We start from the raw sequence: 15,909 nt of genomic DNA, 5'->3' as shown, positions 1-15,909 counted from the left end.
GTCAAAGTTTACGGGATTCCCAACCATCTGTTGTGCAGCTGCAAGGGGAAAGAAAAAAAAGCAATAAAAAAAGCATAGAGGTATAAAACATATAACTATTCTGCATCAAAAAAAAAAAAAAAAAAAAGGAGCACGACCGCTTCATAGTTGTTGTTTCCAAGAATGACAGAAACCAGAGTCCTATCTGGAATTGGAATCTAAGGAAAGCCTTACAGCTGCACAGTGTTTTCGATCAGGTCGTGTCTCGGAAGAGGATCCTGAGCATGTCCAGGATGTCTCGGATCGAACTCGACAGACGATGGCACGAAAGTATAGATACGGGACTCCCCAATTGTACCCGTTTGCACTCGCATGCCTTCTGGACACGGAGCAGACGGCGACCCGCCCCGCTTTGTCTGGAAACAATATTCATTAGAGCGAGAAATATGTTCTGAGGTCAGACGAGGAAATTCCTCCCTCAATTAGACATGTGGGAAAGGCAACAAAGCGATTTGTTGTTTAGGAAAGAAAATGGGGGTAAAAGAAAAGTCAACATGTTTTGAAATCAACAAGTCTTTATTTACAGTATTATTACTTCAGTAAGAACAAAATAGTTTAAATACTATTATGTAAAAACGGTTGCTTTAAGAACATGAAGGTGAGCTAGATTAAATACGGAAAAATAACAATTTTAGTGTTTTGTGACAAAAACAAAGAATTATTTTGTTCACAGGAAGACATTGAGAAAAGGGTCAAAACGTGAATAAGGGACATTCACCTGTTTTACCTGGGTTTATTTTGGACTATCCACACATTGGGTGAGCGATCACTTATCGCTGTTTTAGGGTCTAAGCTTCATTGGAGAATCTTAAAAGCGGTCCAGACAAAAAGTCGGCGTCGTGGGCGCCAAAAGTCACAAAAGATGTCTTTGTACATGTCTCGCACACTAGAAAATCGACCTTATTTAATGCGGCTTCACAAGAAAGCGGAACAACCAAACCAGCCAGATTATCCGAACCGCGAAGCTTCGACCAGGGCCATTAACGTGCGACCGGAGTTGAAGTCACAGAATAGAATCTCGAATATCGGAATAGAAAACTAGGACGACTTCAAATTCATCACCGCACATACGAAAATCAGGAAACCATCGGCAACAAAACCGTCTTCTAATATATGAAGAGAAATCCACTGTGTTGTCACAGTGTCACAGTAGAACAATCTGCAAACACTCAAGAGAATTGGAGCGGAAACCCAAACCAATACGAGCATCTCGGGTCAAATGCGGAAAAACAGTTCATGTGACAGATTGTGTCTCAGAGAGTGTCTTTGAGCAGTTTAAATTAGACATTATAGGTCTCACTGCAATACAGTGTGTCGGTAGCTTCCTGTCAATAAACGGTGCAAATGTCAACACGCGGTGTGAAACACACACCGGTGAAACACACTCCTCTCCTTTCTCCAGCATTTAGAATCTTGTACATAAATGAAAATACAATGAAACCAGTGAAACAAAATGCAAACAGCGAGTAGAATCCAAAAGATTAATCAACGTCCTCATTTTAGCTTTGTACAATTATTCATATAGAAAGGCCACATAGATTGACATGAGAAAATCCACTCGGTTGCCATCGTCAAGTCTAGGCTGGTGAAAAATGTAAAGATGACAATCCAAACCGCTCTCTGAACTTGTTGTTGTTGTTGTTTTGCACGTCCGTTTAGTCAGTGGAATCTTGTTTATTACACGTAAGGGCTTTCCGATCTGAAAATGTCAGAGCAGCTCTTTCCATTCGCGTGCTCGGCGTGGCTCTCGATGCTGTAGCACCGATGCACTTCGGTGAGCGACGACGTCGCGTAGTACGTCGAACGGAAGAACTCGGGGTTGGCAAACGTGCCGGCGGACTGCATCCGCAGAAGGTTCCACTGTCTCCTGAGAACAGTCTGGACCTGGAAAGAGGAAAAGAGCGCACGCCGTTTACAGTTTCTGTCGTTCGACTCGAATTAACACACGCGGAAAAGACGGCAAAGCAAGTTTTCTCTGTGCGGCACATAATGTTCACGTTTCTGACCAGTTAAAATATGTTTTCTATTTCAAACATATCCATCACATCCTCATTTCTGCTTTTATCTGCCGAATTATAAGTTTTTATAATTTACTGTCAGCCTATATTTATTTGTATAACCAGTAAACTAAACAAATGAGAAACGATTTAGAATTTGGAATGAGCGATTGTGGGTAATGCTACCGTTTGGTTCAGTATAACAGAATTAAACGACAGAAAAAGAAAATGATTTGGCAAAACATAATGGGTAGAAGAAAGGAAAGGACTGTGGTTTTATAAAAGGTATAAAACTGGAGAGAAAAGAGAGGAACAGAAATGAACAGGAGAGAAGAGATCGTTATTTCACTCCTCTGAATTGAACACACCGTACCGACTAACACATTATTTTTCATAGGGAAACATCAGACAGGGAATTGTTATTGTGTGGAAGAGGAGACAAGAACATTACAGGAATAACCAGAATCAGAAAAAAAAATTAGGTATGAATATTAGTTATATGGAAATGAAATGGTTGCTTAATAGCAGAAATGTTCAGAGAGCAGATGACATCTGGCTAAATTTTTTCTTTTTGTAAAACAGTCCAAGTTGATATATATATTTTTTTCTTTGTTTTATAATTTTTTTATCACGCTATCTACACTCTTACCGCTTGGTGGCGGTAGCGCAAACCCACCGTTTTATTCCAATCACCAATGAAACTCAAGAAGAAGAAGAAGAAGAAGCTGCTGCTAAACTGTTTAGCGTGAGAAGTTTTGCAGTTTAAGAAGTAAAAAGTACCGCATATAAACCTGTAACAAATCGTCGTGTCAATAGTTTAGCTGTATCAGCCGACGCCTGAGCTACGACTAGTTCAAGCGAGTAAACACACCGGAGTTTGAGTTTTATGCCGACTTTAAAGATGACAGTTGGAGCTACCTCGCTAGCAAGCCTCGCTAGCTCTTGTTTACTATCGGTTCCCTGAAAGTTCATGTCGTTCTGCTTTCAGACGAAAGTAATGTCTAAGATATAGTATATGTTTACTTTATCCATTTATCTTACGACTTGTTATGTTATGTTATGTATAGCCCCACAGGTTTTGACCGAGAGCCACCATATGGTTGTCCCCATCGTGTCGCATTGAGGTCGGTGAGTATATTGTACGTCTTTAGCTTAGTTTGTAATTGAGTTTAGAACATTGTTGTTTAATTTTTATTTATTTATTTATTTTATTTATCTGAATTATATAATTATATGCGATTGCAAGCTTTTCTAGAGTTTTGGGTGAAATTTTATGTTTCTCATACAGTATATTTATTGTTAAAATAATTTAGCAATTTTATATAAAAACAAAATAAAAAATTCCCTTCTCACCCACCGCGGGTGGTGATTCTTCTTCCTCTTAGCTCGGGTCCTCTACCAGAGGCCTGGGAGCTTGAGGGTTCTGCACAGTATCTTGGCTGTGCCTAGGACTGCACATTTCTGGACTGAGATGTCTGAGATATATATATATATGTCAATCGAGCAACAGTATGGCAAATGTGTGTTTTTCCATCACGGTCTAGAACCCTCTAGGGATTTATTTATAAATAGATATGAGTAAATATGTATGTTTGTGTTTTGTAATGTAATTGTAATATTGTTTTTCAGTCTCGTCCAACTTTTAGTCAGCGTCACGGATGAGCATGCGATCCAGAAGTCTGAACTCGTCTCAACCAACCAAAGCGACGAGAACCTTCACACGGCGCCACGATTTTCACATCGGCAAACGATCCAAGGAAGCCCCTTACCATTTCCAGGAACAACCCGATTCACCGCCGATCGACGTCCGGCCCGGGACATTTGAACCAAAATAAGCACGTCATTAACAATTGTCCCGGACCGTCCATCGTTTGGTTATAACACGGTGCTAATCCACCGAGATCTCACGGCCCGTCTCTTCCCGTTATAGAATTTTTGCCAGTCGACCAGAGCGGAAAGGGAGAAACCACCAAAGAATGCGCCACGTTTACCGACGCGTTTCTAATCGGCGGCAGGTGCACGGCGGCAGAAGGACGAAGGAAAGAGACGCGAGGCCAGATCACCGAGGCAGAAGGTGAGAAGCAGCCAAAACGTTCTGCGACTTAAAGCGAAGGATAAAGAAAGTTTTGCAGAGTGGATTTGGTTAGGTTGAATAAGAACTCAAATAAACAGAAAAAAACAAAAACAATGCAATATAGAGTATGTTTTGGACCGAAGGTTGCTACTCACCTCCCCGTTGAAGAAGCAGAATATGGTAGAAACCAAGAGACCCTAAATGTGAACGGAAAAATGAGATAAAAATAAGACAAGATGACATCAAGTCGTACTTTAAGAAGCAAGACGTCAAACGACGTCGCGCGTTGCGTCGGCGCCGACCTGGTAATGAATTAGGACGTCTTCGACGCACAGGTAAATCTCATAGAGCCAGTGGTCGTGGGGTTTGTACACCAGCAGGACGTGTTGGATGCCCAGCAGGGGGATGAGGATGAGGGTGGCCCTCACCGCCCTCATGTACAGGCTGGATTCAGCCTGATGCGTGACGCGGAGTTTGGTGACGATGACCCGAACGATGTTGAGAAGGAAGAACAAATTCACCTGCGGATAAGGAAATTCATTAGAAACAGAGAAAGAGAGCGTCACCTTTCAGCTTCGAACACCCACAATGCTAGACTATCGCAACAGTAGAGTGATGCGTATCTGCTTTGTCAGTATGTTACACATAAGCTTTTGAGAAGATCAAAGTACCTTTATTTGTTTAAATGTGTAAACAGTAAAACCAAAATCTGAATTTACAAGGGTGATTGTTTAGAGGGATTTATTTAGAAAAAGAAGGCATAATAATGCAAGCAGTCGAGGTGTTTGTACAGAAAATTGTCGAAATAAGTTCCTGCAGCTCTTTGTGTCACGAAACTTTTAAGAAATATTTCAAATGAAAACACAAAGGTCACATATGGCATCTATTTACACACTGGAAAGAAAATGTAAAAAAAAAAATCAGGCTTAAGCAAAACCTCTCGTTTTACGGAAACAACACTCGGCTTATCCAATCAAAGTTCTCACCACTAAAGCGGCGCAGATGGGAGCGTGGATGACGTACAGCAGGGACGTGGACGAACCGACCCAGCACCTGCAAACGCACGGAACAGACGTCAACAAAACACTCGGCGCAGAACGGTTTGCGGCGAATCTTAAAAACTCACTTGTCGTCGTAGTAGCAGGCGCGCGCCACGGAATATATGACGGCCGGCACCAGGGGGAAACCTGCGGAACGTTTGAACCGGAGTAACTCAGACGGACAGTTTTGCGCCATTGTGAAGCCAAGGTTTTCCTTACTAACCCCATCCGAGAAGATAGTACCACACCAGATGTTGCTTCTCGGCGAAGACGGCCACGACGATCAGCGTGTGCAGATAAATGCCCTCGCACAGCATCCAGAAGTAGTTGCAGCTCATGATGTACATGTGAACGAAGGCGAGAATCTTGCAGCTGCCCTTTTCAGAAAGAGAAGCAGAAAGCGGATCAGCGTGGCGCGCTCGACAAACAGAACGCACGTTCGGGAAATCCGTCCGACCTGGTCGCTCGGCGAATCCCCATGCGTCACGCAGAACAAGGTCACGGTGACGACGGAGTTTAAGACAAATGAAAGGAAAAGATTTTTGTGAAGAGTTATCCTCTCGCAGCTCAAAGTTCTGAGGAAAGAAGAAAGGAGAGTTTAGGCACACGTCGTCACGAGCCCACGGCTCCGGGCGGCTCCCGACCGAAGGCGACTTACTTGAAATAGAAGAAGATTCCTAAGGAAACGAGGAGCGACACGAGGGACAGCCCCTGACCAATGACGATCAAGTAGAAGTGGGTCATCGCCGTAGGCTGAAAGAAGGCGGGATCACATTAACGTAGCCGCACTTGGGTGATGCTCGGCGAGCGCCAGCGCGTCTCTCACCGTCCAGTTATCTTCGTCGGGTTTGCAGGCGGTGTAGTCCGTCCACGTCCTGTTGCTGTCCGGGTGTCGCGCCCACTCGCCGGTCACCGTGCAGACTTTGATCGCTCTCGCTGAAAAAAAATAAAAAAATCACACCCAAGTTTAGTAGCAAAGAAAATGTGTAAAGTTAGCAGGAAAATGTGAAATACTTCTCGACAATGAAGCGTAACTTAAAGATTGTTTAGACATGAAATATGAGATATGAAACCAAGTATAAAGGCTTGGACAAGGCAAATATTTTAACAAGACTGGAATAAATAAGCGACGCTCAGCCAGGTGGGAGCACGAGTAAAGCCCGGTGGGCCGCCAGGCAACACAAACACACCGTGTTTGTGTTTGTAGTTATTGTCAAGTCCACTTCATACTACTAGATTAGGTACGGTTTAATTTCCTGGCAATTTTTGACATCTCGCACCACAAAAACGAGGTGGGCCGCATGCCAGCGACTGGACCAATCGGTCCAATCGGTCAATCGAAGCCATTGACCGATCGCTTAGTCTGGCGTCGGTCTCAGTCGTTTGTAACTTTCTGTCACGACCAGAGTGATTCACCTCGTGTGTCAAAATCGTGATAGTAGTCTGGACAGTTTTGCTCTGTCGCTCCAGGTTCGGTGTCTTCCCAGCACAGCCATCCATCCCACGTAGCGTTGCAGTGATTTATGGCAGTCCCTGATAAAATAAAAAGAAGGGGAGAAAAATTTAAAGAATTCCATTTTTCACAGTAAGGAGAATCAAAGGGACAGTAAAAGATTGCACACTGTACAGGACTATTTTTGTATGATTTATTTAAAACTAAGGAACTTGTTGCTGTAATTTCTCCTGATTTGCTGATTTTGTTTTTGACCTGCTTTAGAAAGCGGTCCCTTATCGAAGAGGCTTTTTAAACACGACCCCTTCCCAAGCGCAGCGTTTCCACGGCTCACCGTTACTGTGAATTTTGCGATCGGATCCTCCGGTAATCCTTTGGAAGCACAAGAACTGGGACCTGGCGATCCGGAGTCTGACGCGAGTCCCGTTGTCGTCTTCTTCGTCGGCGGCGGCGGCCACGACCGACGGCTGCGAACGAGGAAAGGGATACGTTAAAAGAAAACGGATAACGGCACACAACCTAATAATTAAATTTAGATCTAGGCAGTTCTGAGACTCCTAAAAAAGTGATGTTTTAGCATTCAGAGAAGATGTTGAACTTCTCAGTGTCTAACTCGATGTTACTCGTGTCGTTTACCTAATTGTAGTTTGAAAAACGTAGTCGGCAAACAAGCAAAGTTTACGTAAACGACGCAGATCTGGATCTATTACGCTAAACAAAATATGTTGAAATATAAAATGAAGAATGTAGCACAGGGGTCACCAACACTTGTCAGTTGCCTGTAGAGCAAGTTCTAAAAATAGCCATTGTCATCAGGGAGCACTGCCAACGAAATTATTTAATTTAATGTTTTTACATTGAATTAATTACATTTGTTTATACTTTGATTATTTTCAAAATTAAAGTATAAACAGTTTTTAATGAAATTGCTTTTCTGTAGTTAAAGTTCAGGACCTGCAGGATTTTATCGGAGGGCAGCAGCGCCTGCAGCTGTACGGCTGCTCCCACTACCTTAAGATTTCCCTTGAAGTAAAACAAGAAAAGAATAATTTCAGAAGTTTTTACTATCGAACCGTCTGTACAATGAAAGAAATAGTGGAGAGAAAAAAGATCTTATGTGTCAAGACATCTTGTACGTAGCGCACGTCTGAGTCTGTGGGGGTCAAAGGGCACGCCAAAGCTTAAGTCTTATAGTCCAGTTTGCTTTTGTTTATTTGGCGGCTCGGCGCTATTTCAGTAAGGTAAAAACGAATGAGCAGAGTTTGAACCTTCGGTAGTTCTAAGAGCGGTTTGGACCCCGGCGGAGCTGGCAGGTTACAGGGTTATGAGCTTTTTTTGATGTTTCCTGAACAGGAGAGCTGATAGATGATGATGATAGACGCTAAGAACAATTGAATCTAGTCGAAACGTGCCCCAATTAAGCAAACATCGTTGCTTTGCCATCTTCTCCTTAGGATGTCTGACACCACCTGAACCTGGAAATCTACGTCCTCCTATTTCCGTTCCACGTCTTTATTATTTTGCATCGTTTGTGTTTGTGTTGCAGATCGATTGACGGAATCTGACTCGATGTTCTGTTTTGATTCTCGATTGTGGGTTTTTTTGCATTGTGTTTTTGTGTTAGATTTGATAAAAAGCACTTTGAAACACCTTGCTGCTGAAATGTGCTATACAAATAAAATGTGAATGATTGATAGATAAAAAAATTTTTTTTTTTAAAAAGACGTGCTGCTTTAGAGGTTTAAGTTTGTGCAGCTTTTGTGCGACAAGCACATGCTGCATGTCGGAGAGGCGGTTCTGCTCTGGCAGGTCGGGTGCAGTGACAGTTTAGTACCTTTTGATCTGTGGGACTTTTTGATTTCGACATCTGCTGCATGTCAGCCAACAGGTGGACCCGTCAGCTGTTAAGTTTTGTGTAGATTTTTGTTTTTCAATTTTCAGTTGAGACCAATGTTGACAATATCACTATTGTGACGCATCCAACATTAAGTAGTTATTAGAGTTTTTAACATTTCCCCCCCCTGAACCCCTCCCAGTCCTCCCGTACTCCCCCCACCCAGCAGAAGGAGATAAAGGAAAAGAAAAAAATGGAATAAAAATAAAATAAACAAAATGTAAATAAAATAATGTAAAGAACAAGCACAAACACACTGTATCTTTTATTCTATGGTTTTAAGAACGGTTCCCACGTACTCTGATACGCCTCAATCTGACCGTATCAGACTTTTTCTAAAAGTGCCGCGTGCCATTCTGGAATACTTATACAGTGTCTTACTGTAACTCGTTTAGCCGTGGTGAGGGCTATTTTTAATCATTGTGCTTTTTTTGTTCCTTTTTTGACTTTACAATCTAAAAAGTGTCAAGAATAAGTTGGAGTTAAGGGTGCTGCCAATAGGAAATTAGGTTCAGACACATGAGGAACGTATGAAGCGTGTCTCCTGAGATTCGTTTGCATCGCCAGCAAGTATCAGAGTGACTTATTTTAGCTCTGAATAATTGAACTGGTGTCCAATATAATCGATTCAGAATTTTGAACTGTATCAATTTGGAGCGTGCATCTCTCATGGGCTTTAACATTTGTTTGACTAGTGCACCCCACTGTTCCTCTGAGAACTTTTTGTTTAATTCTGATTCTCGTACGAATATTAATATATTGGAGGTGTTCTCAATCAGATAGTTATAAATACGACTTACTCGTCTTGGAGACTCTTTTACTTGATAAAACATGGTGTATATCGGTGATTCCGTGGGTACGGTCACCACAAGATTCTCTAGTTTTGTGAGGCAGTATCTAATTTGTAGAAACTTCCAGAAATGTTTGTGGTTTAGATTGTATAATTCTTGAAATTGTTGAAATGACAGTAAGGTACCATTTTTGAAGAAGCACTTTATACTGTCAATCCCTTTTGTATGCCAGCTCCTCCAAAAGATCATTTATTTGATCTATTTGTATTTGTGGGTTATTCCACACTGAGGCTGTTCCCTGAGCGAAAGGACAGCTGTTTGCTTTTTAATGTAACTGCGGCCAAACATTTTTAGTGTTTTAGTGATAATTGGATTGGATTTCACTCCATCATTTGAATGTCGGGATAGATAATCGAAAGCTTTAAATGGAGCATTTACTTCACCTTCCAAGTTCACCCAGATCGGACTATTGTGGTCGTTTAACATAATTGATGTTATTTGTGCGCTTGTAAAAGCTTCCTGATAAAGTTGCATATCGGGAAGTCGTAATCCTCCGTTTTCTACTTTAGTTTGGAGCTTTAGGACAGACGTTTTAGGCTTTTCCCCTCCCAAATAAAGTTGTTTATCATTTAGTCCAGGGTCTTAAATGTAGGGTGTGGAATTTTGAGAGGTAATAAATGTAATAGGTAATTTAATTTTGGTGTAATAATCATTTTAATGGCCTGGGTTAGGGTATATTTGTAGCGATATTTGTAGCTTGTCCTTTAAAAGTAAACTTATATTATTTATCACAGGTTCAAAGTTGTCCAAAATAATGTCTTCCAGGCCCGGGTTTCAGCAGTATTGCCCAAGTATTGAAGGTTTTTTGGTACCCACTGAAAGTTCCACTTTTTTGTATATGGCTTTTGTAAGAAAATTTAGATATTTTTGCATTTAGACCAGTTGATCTTGTATCCAGACAAATCCGAAAAATTGTTGATCAAATCCAGTAGAGGAGGTAACGATTCCTCAGGATTCGACAGTAGAAGCAGTACATCATCTGCAAAGATCATCATTTAGTTGTCTACGACGCAGGGAGCCGACGCGAATGGATGGCTGAATTAAAGGTTTTTAATATTTCTGCGCCCAGTTCAGATTAAAATGTTTTATAAAAGTCGTTTTACCATTGGGTGAGATTCTTATTGTGTTTGTTTTTATAACTGTATTTGTATAGAAATTTTTTGAATGGTTTGAAAAATAAAAATCAAACACTGCAAAAAAGAACAATCAAAAATAAAACAGAACAAACAAACTGTTATTCCAGTATCACAAGATTCATATCCAAATTTAGTCCTGTAACGTCGATGTGATGTTTTTGCATTTTTCCCATTTGTCCTCTTCTTGTGTCCTCAGTCTATCTCAGTCTATGTGTTAGAATCTCCATCTCATATAATGAGTTCACAGTCTGTATCCATTCCTTTCTGGTGGGAGGGTCAGATTGGCACCACTTCTTAGTTATGACCTTTTTGGCAGCCAAAACAAATAACAGTCATTATTAAGAACAATATTCTCCAAAAGGCCAAGATATAAAACCAGACCAGTCTTGGGTATGGTGTAGCCTAATGTTATTTCAGTCTGTTTGTATATTTAGTTCCAGGACTGTGTAATTCTAGGACAAAGTCAAAAAATATGAGCATTATTAAATTCTATTAAGCCATTGTTTAAATCTTTGGTCTTGAGTAAAATATTTGTTATAGGCTGGCCATTGGATCAAACATAATTGTTCCTCTAGTTTCCAAATTATAAATCACCATTTACCCAGTGAGAAACTAGTAACCGCATCAACTTTCTCAAGCGTATTGTCGGTGGTCTCTATATCTCCAACGATACTCTGCGATTCTCTTCCATGGATGTTTTGTTCAATATTTTTCCATTTTGCTTCAGAATTTGTGTCACTTTTATTTATTATGGGAGTTTTTTCAGCAGCACGGTAATATTCTCTAAAGTCTGGTAATGCCATACCTCCCTTCTCTCTTGATAATTGTAAAGTATCGATTATTATTCTGGGTTGTTTGGCGTTCCGTACGAATCCAGATATAATCCGGTTCCATGTTTTTCTGTCGGGGATTTCTATAGGTAGCGCCAGGAAAAGATCTAATAACCTCGATAACACGTTTGTTTTTACGGTTTCAATTCTAGAGCTGAAATCTAGCGTTGGGTCGTCCCACCTTCTAACGTCCCTCTTAATGTAATAAAATAAAATAAATAAATTTCATAAAATTTGCTTTATATAGGTCATCTACGTTTTTTGTTAATTGTATTCACAGTAGCATTCCAATTTAATTGATATTTCTACGAATCGTTTCCGACGGCGAATAACGGAATGGTAAAACCTGCGTCTCTTTCAAATTTAATTTATATCCTGAATAAAAGCCAAATATCTCCAACAAGGCAGGGAATTTTCCGGGTTTGATAGATAACAGATGACATCATCTGTGAACAAATCTGATTATCAACACCCTTGAGATAATCATGTTGTCTTAGGTGTCGTGCCAGCGGTTCAATATAAATTGCAAATAGCGTCGTTGATAAACGTGTGGAACGTTCCAGTTTTATGTCGTCAGTTAGATTCTGGCCACTGTAAGGTCTTTTCATAAAAAACAAATTGTCCAAGCGCTTTATATAAGAAGTTCCAGCTTACGCCGTCGAAAGCTTTCTCTGCATCGAGACCGAATATTGTAGCTGTTATTTTTAGGTTTTGATTGTGATCTATAATGTGAAGCGCCCTCCTGATATTATGTCGCGTTTTGAGAAAACTGTTGTAATGGCTTCTCTCCAAGACGGAGGAAGCGCCGCATGTTCCAAAGTCTAATGAAACGGTTGTTGTAGTAACGGTCGGAGATGTTCACAAAAGGATTTGTACCGCTCAGATGATAATCCATCACTACCTGGTGTTTTACCGTTTTTTTAACCCATTAATTGTTTTTGTATTTCTATTCTTGTTATGTGAGAAGTGAGAAGTGTGTTTTGTGTTTCTCCAATTGAGGGCAAGTCCAGTAAATCCAAGAAGGTTTCTATCTGTCTGTCGTCAGTCAACCTCTATCTATCTGTGATAGTACGTCTTAAACACGTCATCAATAATTACAGGGTCGTGTATCATTTGACTTGTTTCACCATCTTTTAATTTATAGATATAAAAGTTTCAGCAGTTTTTTTCCTTTAGGTTCAACTTCACGGTATGATTGTCTAATAAAATTTGATATCTTTTCAATGTCATATTGAAACAACATTTTATCAATGGTGTTTCTTAATTCTTAATAATTAATAAAGCAGGTTAGAATTGTGGGTTGATTAATGTTGTTTTTCTAGTTCTATTAATTTAGCTCTTTCTTTTTCACAGGCTTCTATTCTGGATGTTTTAAAAGCTGCAGTTTTTGGATGTCAATTTTCCTCTTAATACTGTCTTAAGTATTAAGTGTTCCCAGCCCCGTTCTTTATCGCACTAATTTGACGTGCGGCTTGTTTAGCTTTTAAGTTTCTGAAAGCACAAAAAAAGCAGCGAACCGCCAGAACCGTGCCGACCGTAAAGCTGGCAGAAAAAGCAAACCGACCAATGAGATTTAGGCTTCGGCGTACCCTGTGACCCCCGCAGACTCACAACGATGTGCACTACATGCCAGATGTTTTGGCACAAGACAACTTTATAACTCTCCACAATTTAGTTAATAGTAAAGAGGGTTGCATCAAAAAAAAAAATACAGTATCTTTGATGTATTTTTTGTCGCATAAAGGAAAATGTCACAGTGCGTCCAGCTGCAACAATCCAGACTGTCAGTCACTTGTGGTCATTTTAGAATCACACAGAGAAGCTCCAAAAGGGAATCAAAGTTAAGACTCTGAACTAAGAACTGTCGATCACATAAGAACTATTAACCATATGTGCCACGGTAAATCATAACCGATAACTACTGCAGCAATATCAGCATGTAATCATATATACATATATGTATTATTGTATTAAAGGCTGAGCAAAGAATATTTATGTACGTTTAGGTAGGTCCCAGTCTGTAAAAGGTCGGTGAACTCCGGTCTAGCATTTTCCGTTAGTCAAACGGCAAGCAAATTAGAGTAGAGATTAGAAGCAACAGGAGGCAGAGACGCAAAGCGGCCACACACGTTAATCACTGTTATCTTTGTAAAAAGTTGCAACATTTAGACGCGTCATCGCAGCGTTTGTCCTCCGAACTTGCACAAACTAATATTTAAACGCCGAGGGCCGCAGGCGGGAAAGGTTTCCCGTAGCAGTCTGTATTCCAGCCAGTTAGCATAAGGCTCTGACTACAGACACGGGTTTAGTACGACGGTCTGACAAAACGTGGAACAGTTGCGTTTGCAGAAAGGAGAGATGTTTCAAATGAAGCGTTCCTGCAAGATCCGACTGAGGTTTTCTATCTATAGAGGAGAAGATTTTCTATAAACAAGGCATATTATTGTGAAAAAGGGAAAAAAAATAGATGAATTCCTCTATTCTAGTAGTAGAATTGTCTTCGCTAGATTCAGAACCAGGTGACTTTTTGTCGTTTCTATGGAAACGATACAGCGCGACTACCTCTTTGAAGGAGAGGAGCGCCAGCAGCAACAGGACGTGGCTCCGGTCCATCTGCAGTCCGGTCCTCTGAGGAAAGAGAAAAAGAAACATTGCAGCAATCATGAAATTAGTTTCTCCCCCCTTCCACCGGTTTTGTGTTTATTTGCAGTGGATCTAGAGGAACCGATAAAAACGTCCACAGTTTAGCAAACAGTTTGTCCGGCCCGTCGGCACGAGCTCCGTCTGCGTCAACGCGGACAAGGAGGTCAGATATGTTCTCTGTGTTTATTTTCCAGCTGCTGAAATCACTGTAGAAGAAATGCATGTTTTTGAGGAATCCCGTAAACATAGCACGCGGAGCCGTGGACTTTATTTGTGTTTTAGTTTCAGCGCCGGTCGTCAGGGTCACGGATTGAACCCGCGCTTCCTCCGTTCCCCTCGACTTCCTTCCCGCGAGGAGCCTTATGCCCGGCGAGCGAGTTAAACTGGAGGTTTAGTGAAAACAGGGAGCCTGTAAAATGTAAGGTGAAATAATGTTCCTATTGAGGAATACATAATGTTTCCAAAGATTATTTAGTTTGATGCAGTTTGACTTCTCTTAGCAGAGCTAGTTATTTTGAGGTCCACTCTTTGGTAAAATTAATAATTTTCATGTTTTTGTAGAAGAATCTTTAGAAATCATTGTAAACAGCCAGGCAATGTTAAAACTGGCCGCTTCAAAAAGTAAAGTAAAGAGTCTTTGCAATTTATTTGACCTAGCGACTCTAAAAAAGCAAGCCCCAAAACCTGGCAACCCAAGCGGAGCTCTGATCGCTTCATTAACAAAACGTGAAGTAACGTTTTTACATATGAAGAAAGAACGATTTCAATTGAAGACGTTTTTCTCCGACCACGACCGACGAAGCATTAACGGAATTACAGTCGTTTCCAAATCTGCAGACACAGAGATTAGAGAGGAGTCGACGTAAACACGGAGTCAGCCAGTAGCAGCTAATTAGCATAACAGCGACTTGAGGTCAGAGAAAGGTTCAATGTTATGTGTCGTTAAAGGAGGCATAACGGTACGAGGAGCAAAAAGCGTAACAGAGCAAGGAGAAGTTATTTGCATTTTTTAGTTTTTGTCTGAATTTATATCCACCTGAGGAAGGGTGAAATAGGCCGCAGGTCTCTCCACGCAGGTGGAAGAAATCTGTACGCGGCTCGAGACCTTAGAGATCGAAGGTCGTGCGATTAATTTAACGCTCTCACTAAAGATCAGTACTTAAGCGTTCCATTTTTGTTACTAGACCGTCAACCTTGTTTCCATAACATAAAGGACTATTTTTCATAATATTTTAGAAGTATAGCCTCAAAATGCGTCTAGTCACATTACAACGACGTCGTTACGGATGAACCGTAACCGAAGCGGAACGTTTGCAAGATGTTTAACTGGAAAACAATGTGAGACACAGAAGGAATATGAGGATTGAAGTCCATGAAACTCCATCAGTCATCCTCCAAATCCACTGTGCTTGTTGCCTACTGTACTCTATGTGCTGTGAAAAGACCATCAGTTATTGTCCCTTCAACAGTAACACATGTGTTAGTTGTGAAGTGTCACAAAAATGCATGGATTATTAGAAAACAGCTGGACCAATAAAACTGTCATGTCCCTCTTTGTAACAAGTACCAGATGGTTAAGTTGAACCTAGAACGCAGAGCGAAAAGGCTGTTTGTTTAAAGGATCTTCTTACCTTTGCAGAAGAGAAATGAGAGTAATCCTTTATAAAAGGGATCGATGTCAGTAAGCCGCAGAGGCGCATGGAGCTTCACTGAACAGAACGGAGCCTCGCCCGGCCAGCCGCTCACAGAGTGACATCAGAGGGGCCGTCCTGGGAGGAGGGACGTTTACGGAGGCCTCCTTCTCCGGTGTAGTTGTAGCGGGCAGCGTGTGTATGTTCCAACTAGACAGGTTTGAATGTCAGACAGCCCAGTAAATACAGACAGCAGTTTGGAAATCAAACTGTCTTCTTCAAATGTTGATGTGTTTAAGATTGAAGGAAATAGAATGACTC

At 41.0% G+C, this 15,909-nt stretch overlaps 2 protein-coding genes across 4 annotated transcripts in view; one reads left to right on the top strand and one right to left on the bottom strand.

Annotated features, from left to right (window-relative positions):
* Positions 1 to 536: 536 nt before the first annotated feature.
* calcrlb (calcitonin receptor-like b) lies at positions 537 to 15,703 on the bottom strand. The gene is made up of 13 exons (XM_044110481.1): positions 15,589 to 15,703; positions 13,877 to 13,942; positions 6,938 to 7,070; positions 6,567 to 6,683; positions 5,977 to 6,086; positions 5,809 to 5,903; positions 5,608 to 5,725; positions 5,374 to 5,527; positions 5,237 to 5,297; positions 5,097 to 5,163; positions 4,413 to 4,631; positions 4,266 to 4,307; positions 537 to 1,923 (listed from the first exon to the last, which is right to left on the bottom strand). Exons 1-13 carry the CDS (start codon positions 15,655 to 15,657, stop codon positions 1,717 to 1,719), a joined length of 1,458 nt encoding a protein of 485 aa, XP_043966416.1. The 5' UTR covers positions 15,658 to 15,703; the 3' UTR covers positions 537 to 1,716.
* zswim2 (zinc finger, SWIM-type containing 2) overlaps positions 2,086 to 15,909 on the top strand; it is a 51,683-nt gene continuing 37,859 nt past the window's right edge. Inside the window, exons 1-4 of one of the 3 annotated variants that reach the window (XM_044110477.1) lie at positions 2,086 to 2,781; positions 3,104 to 3,164; positions 3,666 to 3,871; positions 3,967 to 4,110. In XM_044110477.1, coding sequence (XP_043966412.1) covers positions 4,013 to 4,110 — 98 coding nt within the window. In that variant the 5' untranslated portion in view covers positions 2,086 to 2,781; positions 3,104 to 3,164; positions 3,666 to 3,871; positions 3,967 to 4,012. Of the gene's footprint in view, positions 3,165 to 3,665; positions 3,872 to 3,966; positions 4,111 to 15,909 lie in introns of all 3 variants that reach the window. The other 2 variants (XM_044110475.1, XM_044110478.1) reach the window with 2 other exon arrangements.

The sequence above is a fragment of the Gambusia affinis genome, linkage group LG24, assembly GCF_019740435.1.
Source record: "Gambusia affinis linkage group LG24, SWU_Gaff_1.0, whole genome shotgun sequence".
NCBI lineage: Eukaryota > Metazoa > Chordata > Actinopteri > Cyprinodontiformes > Poeciliidae > Gambusia > Gambusia affinis.
This window is presented reverse-complemented; position numbering and strand designations above follow the sequence as displayed.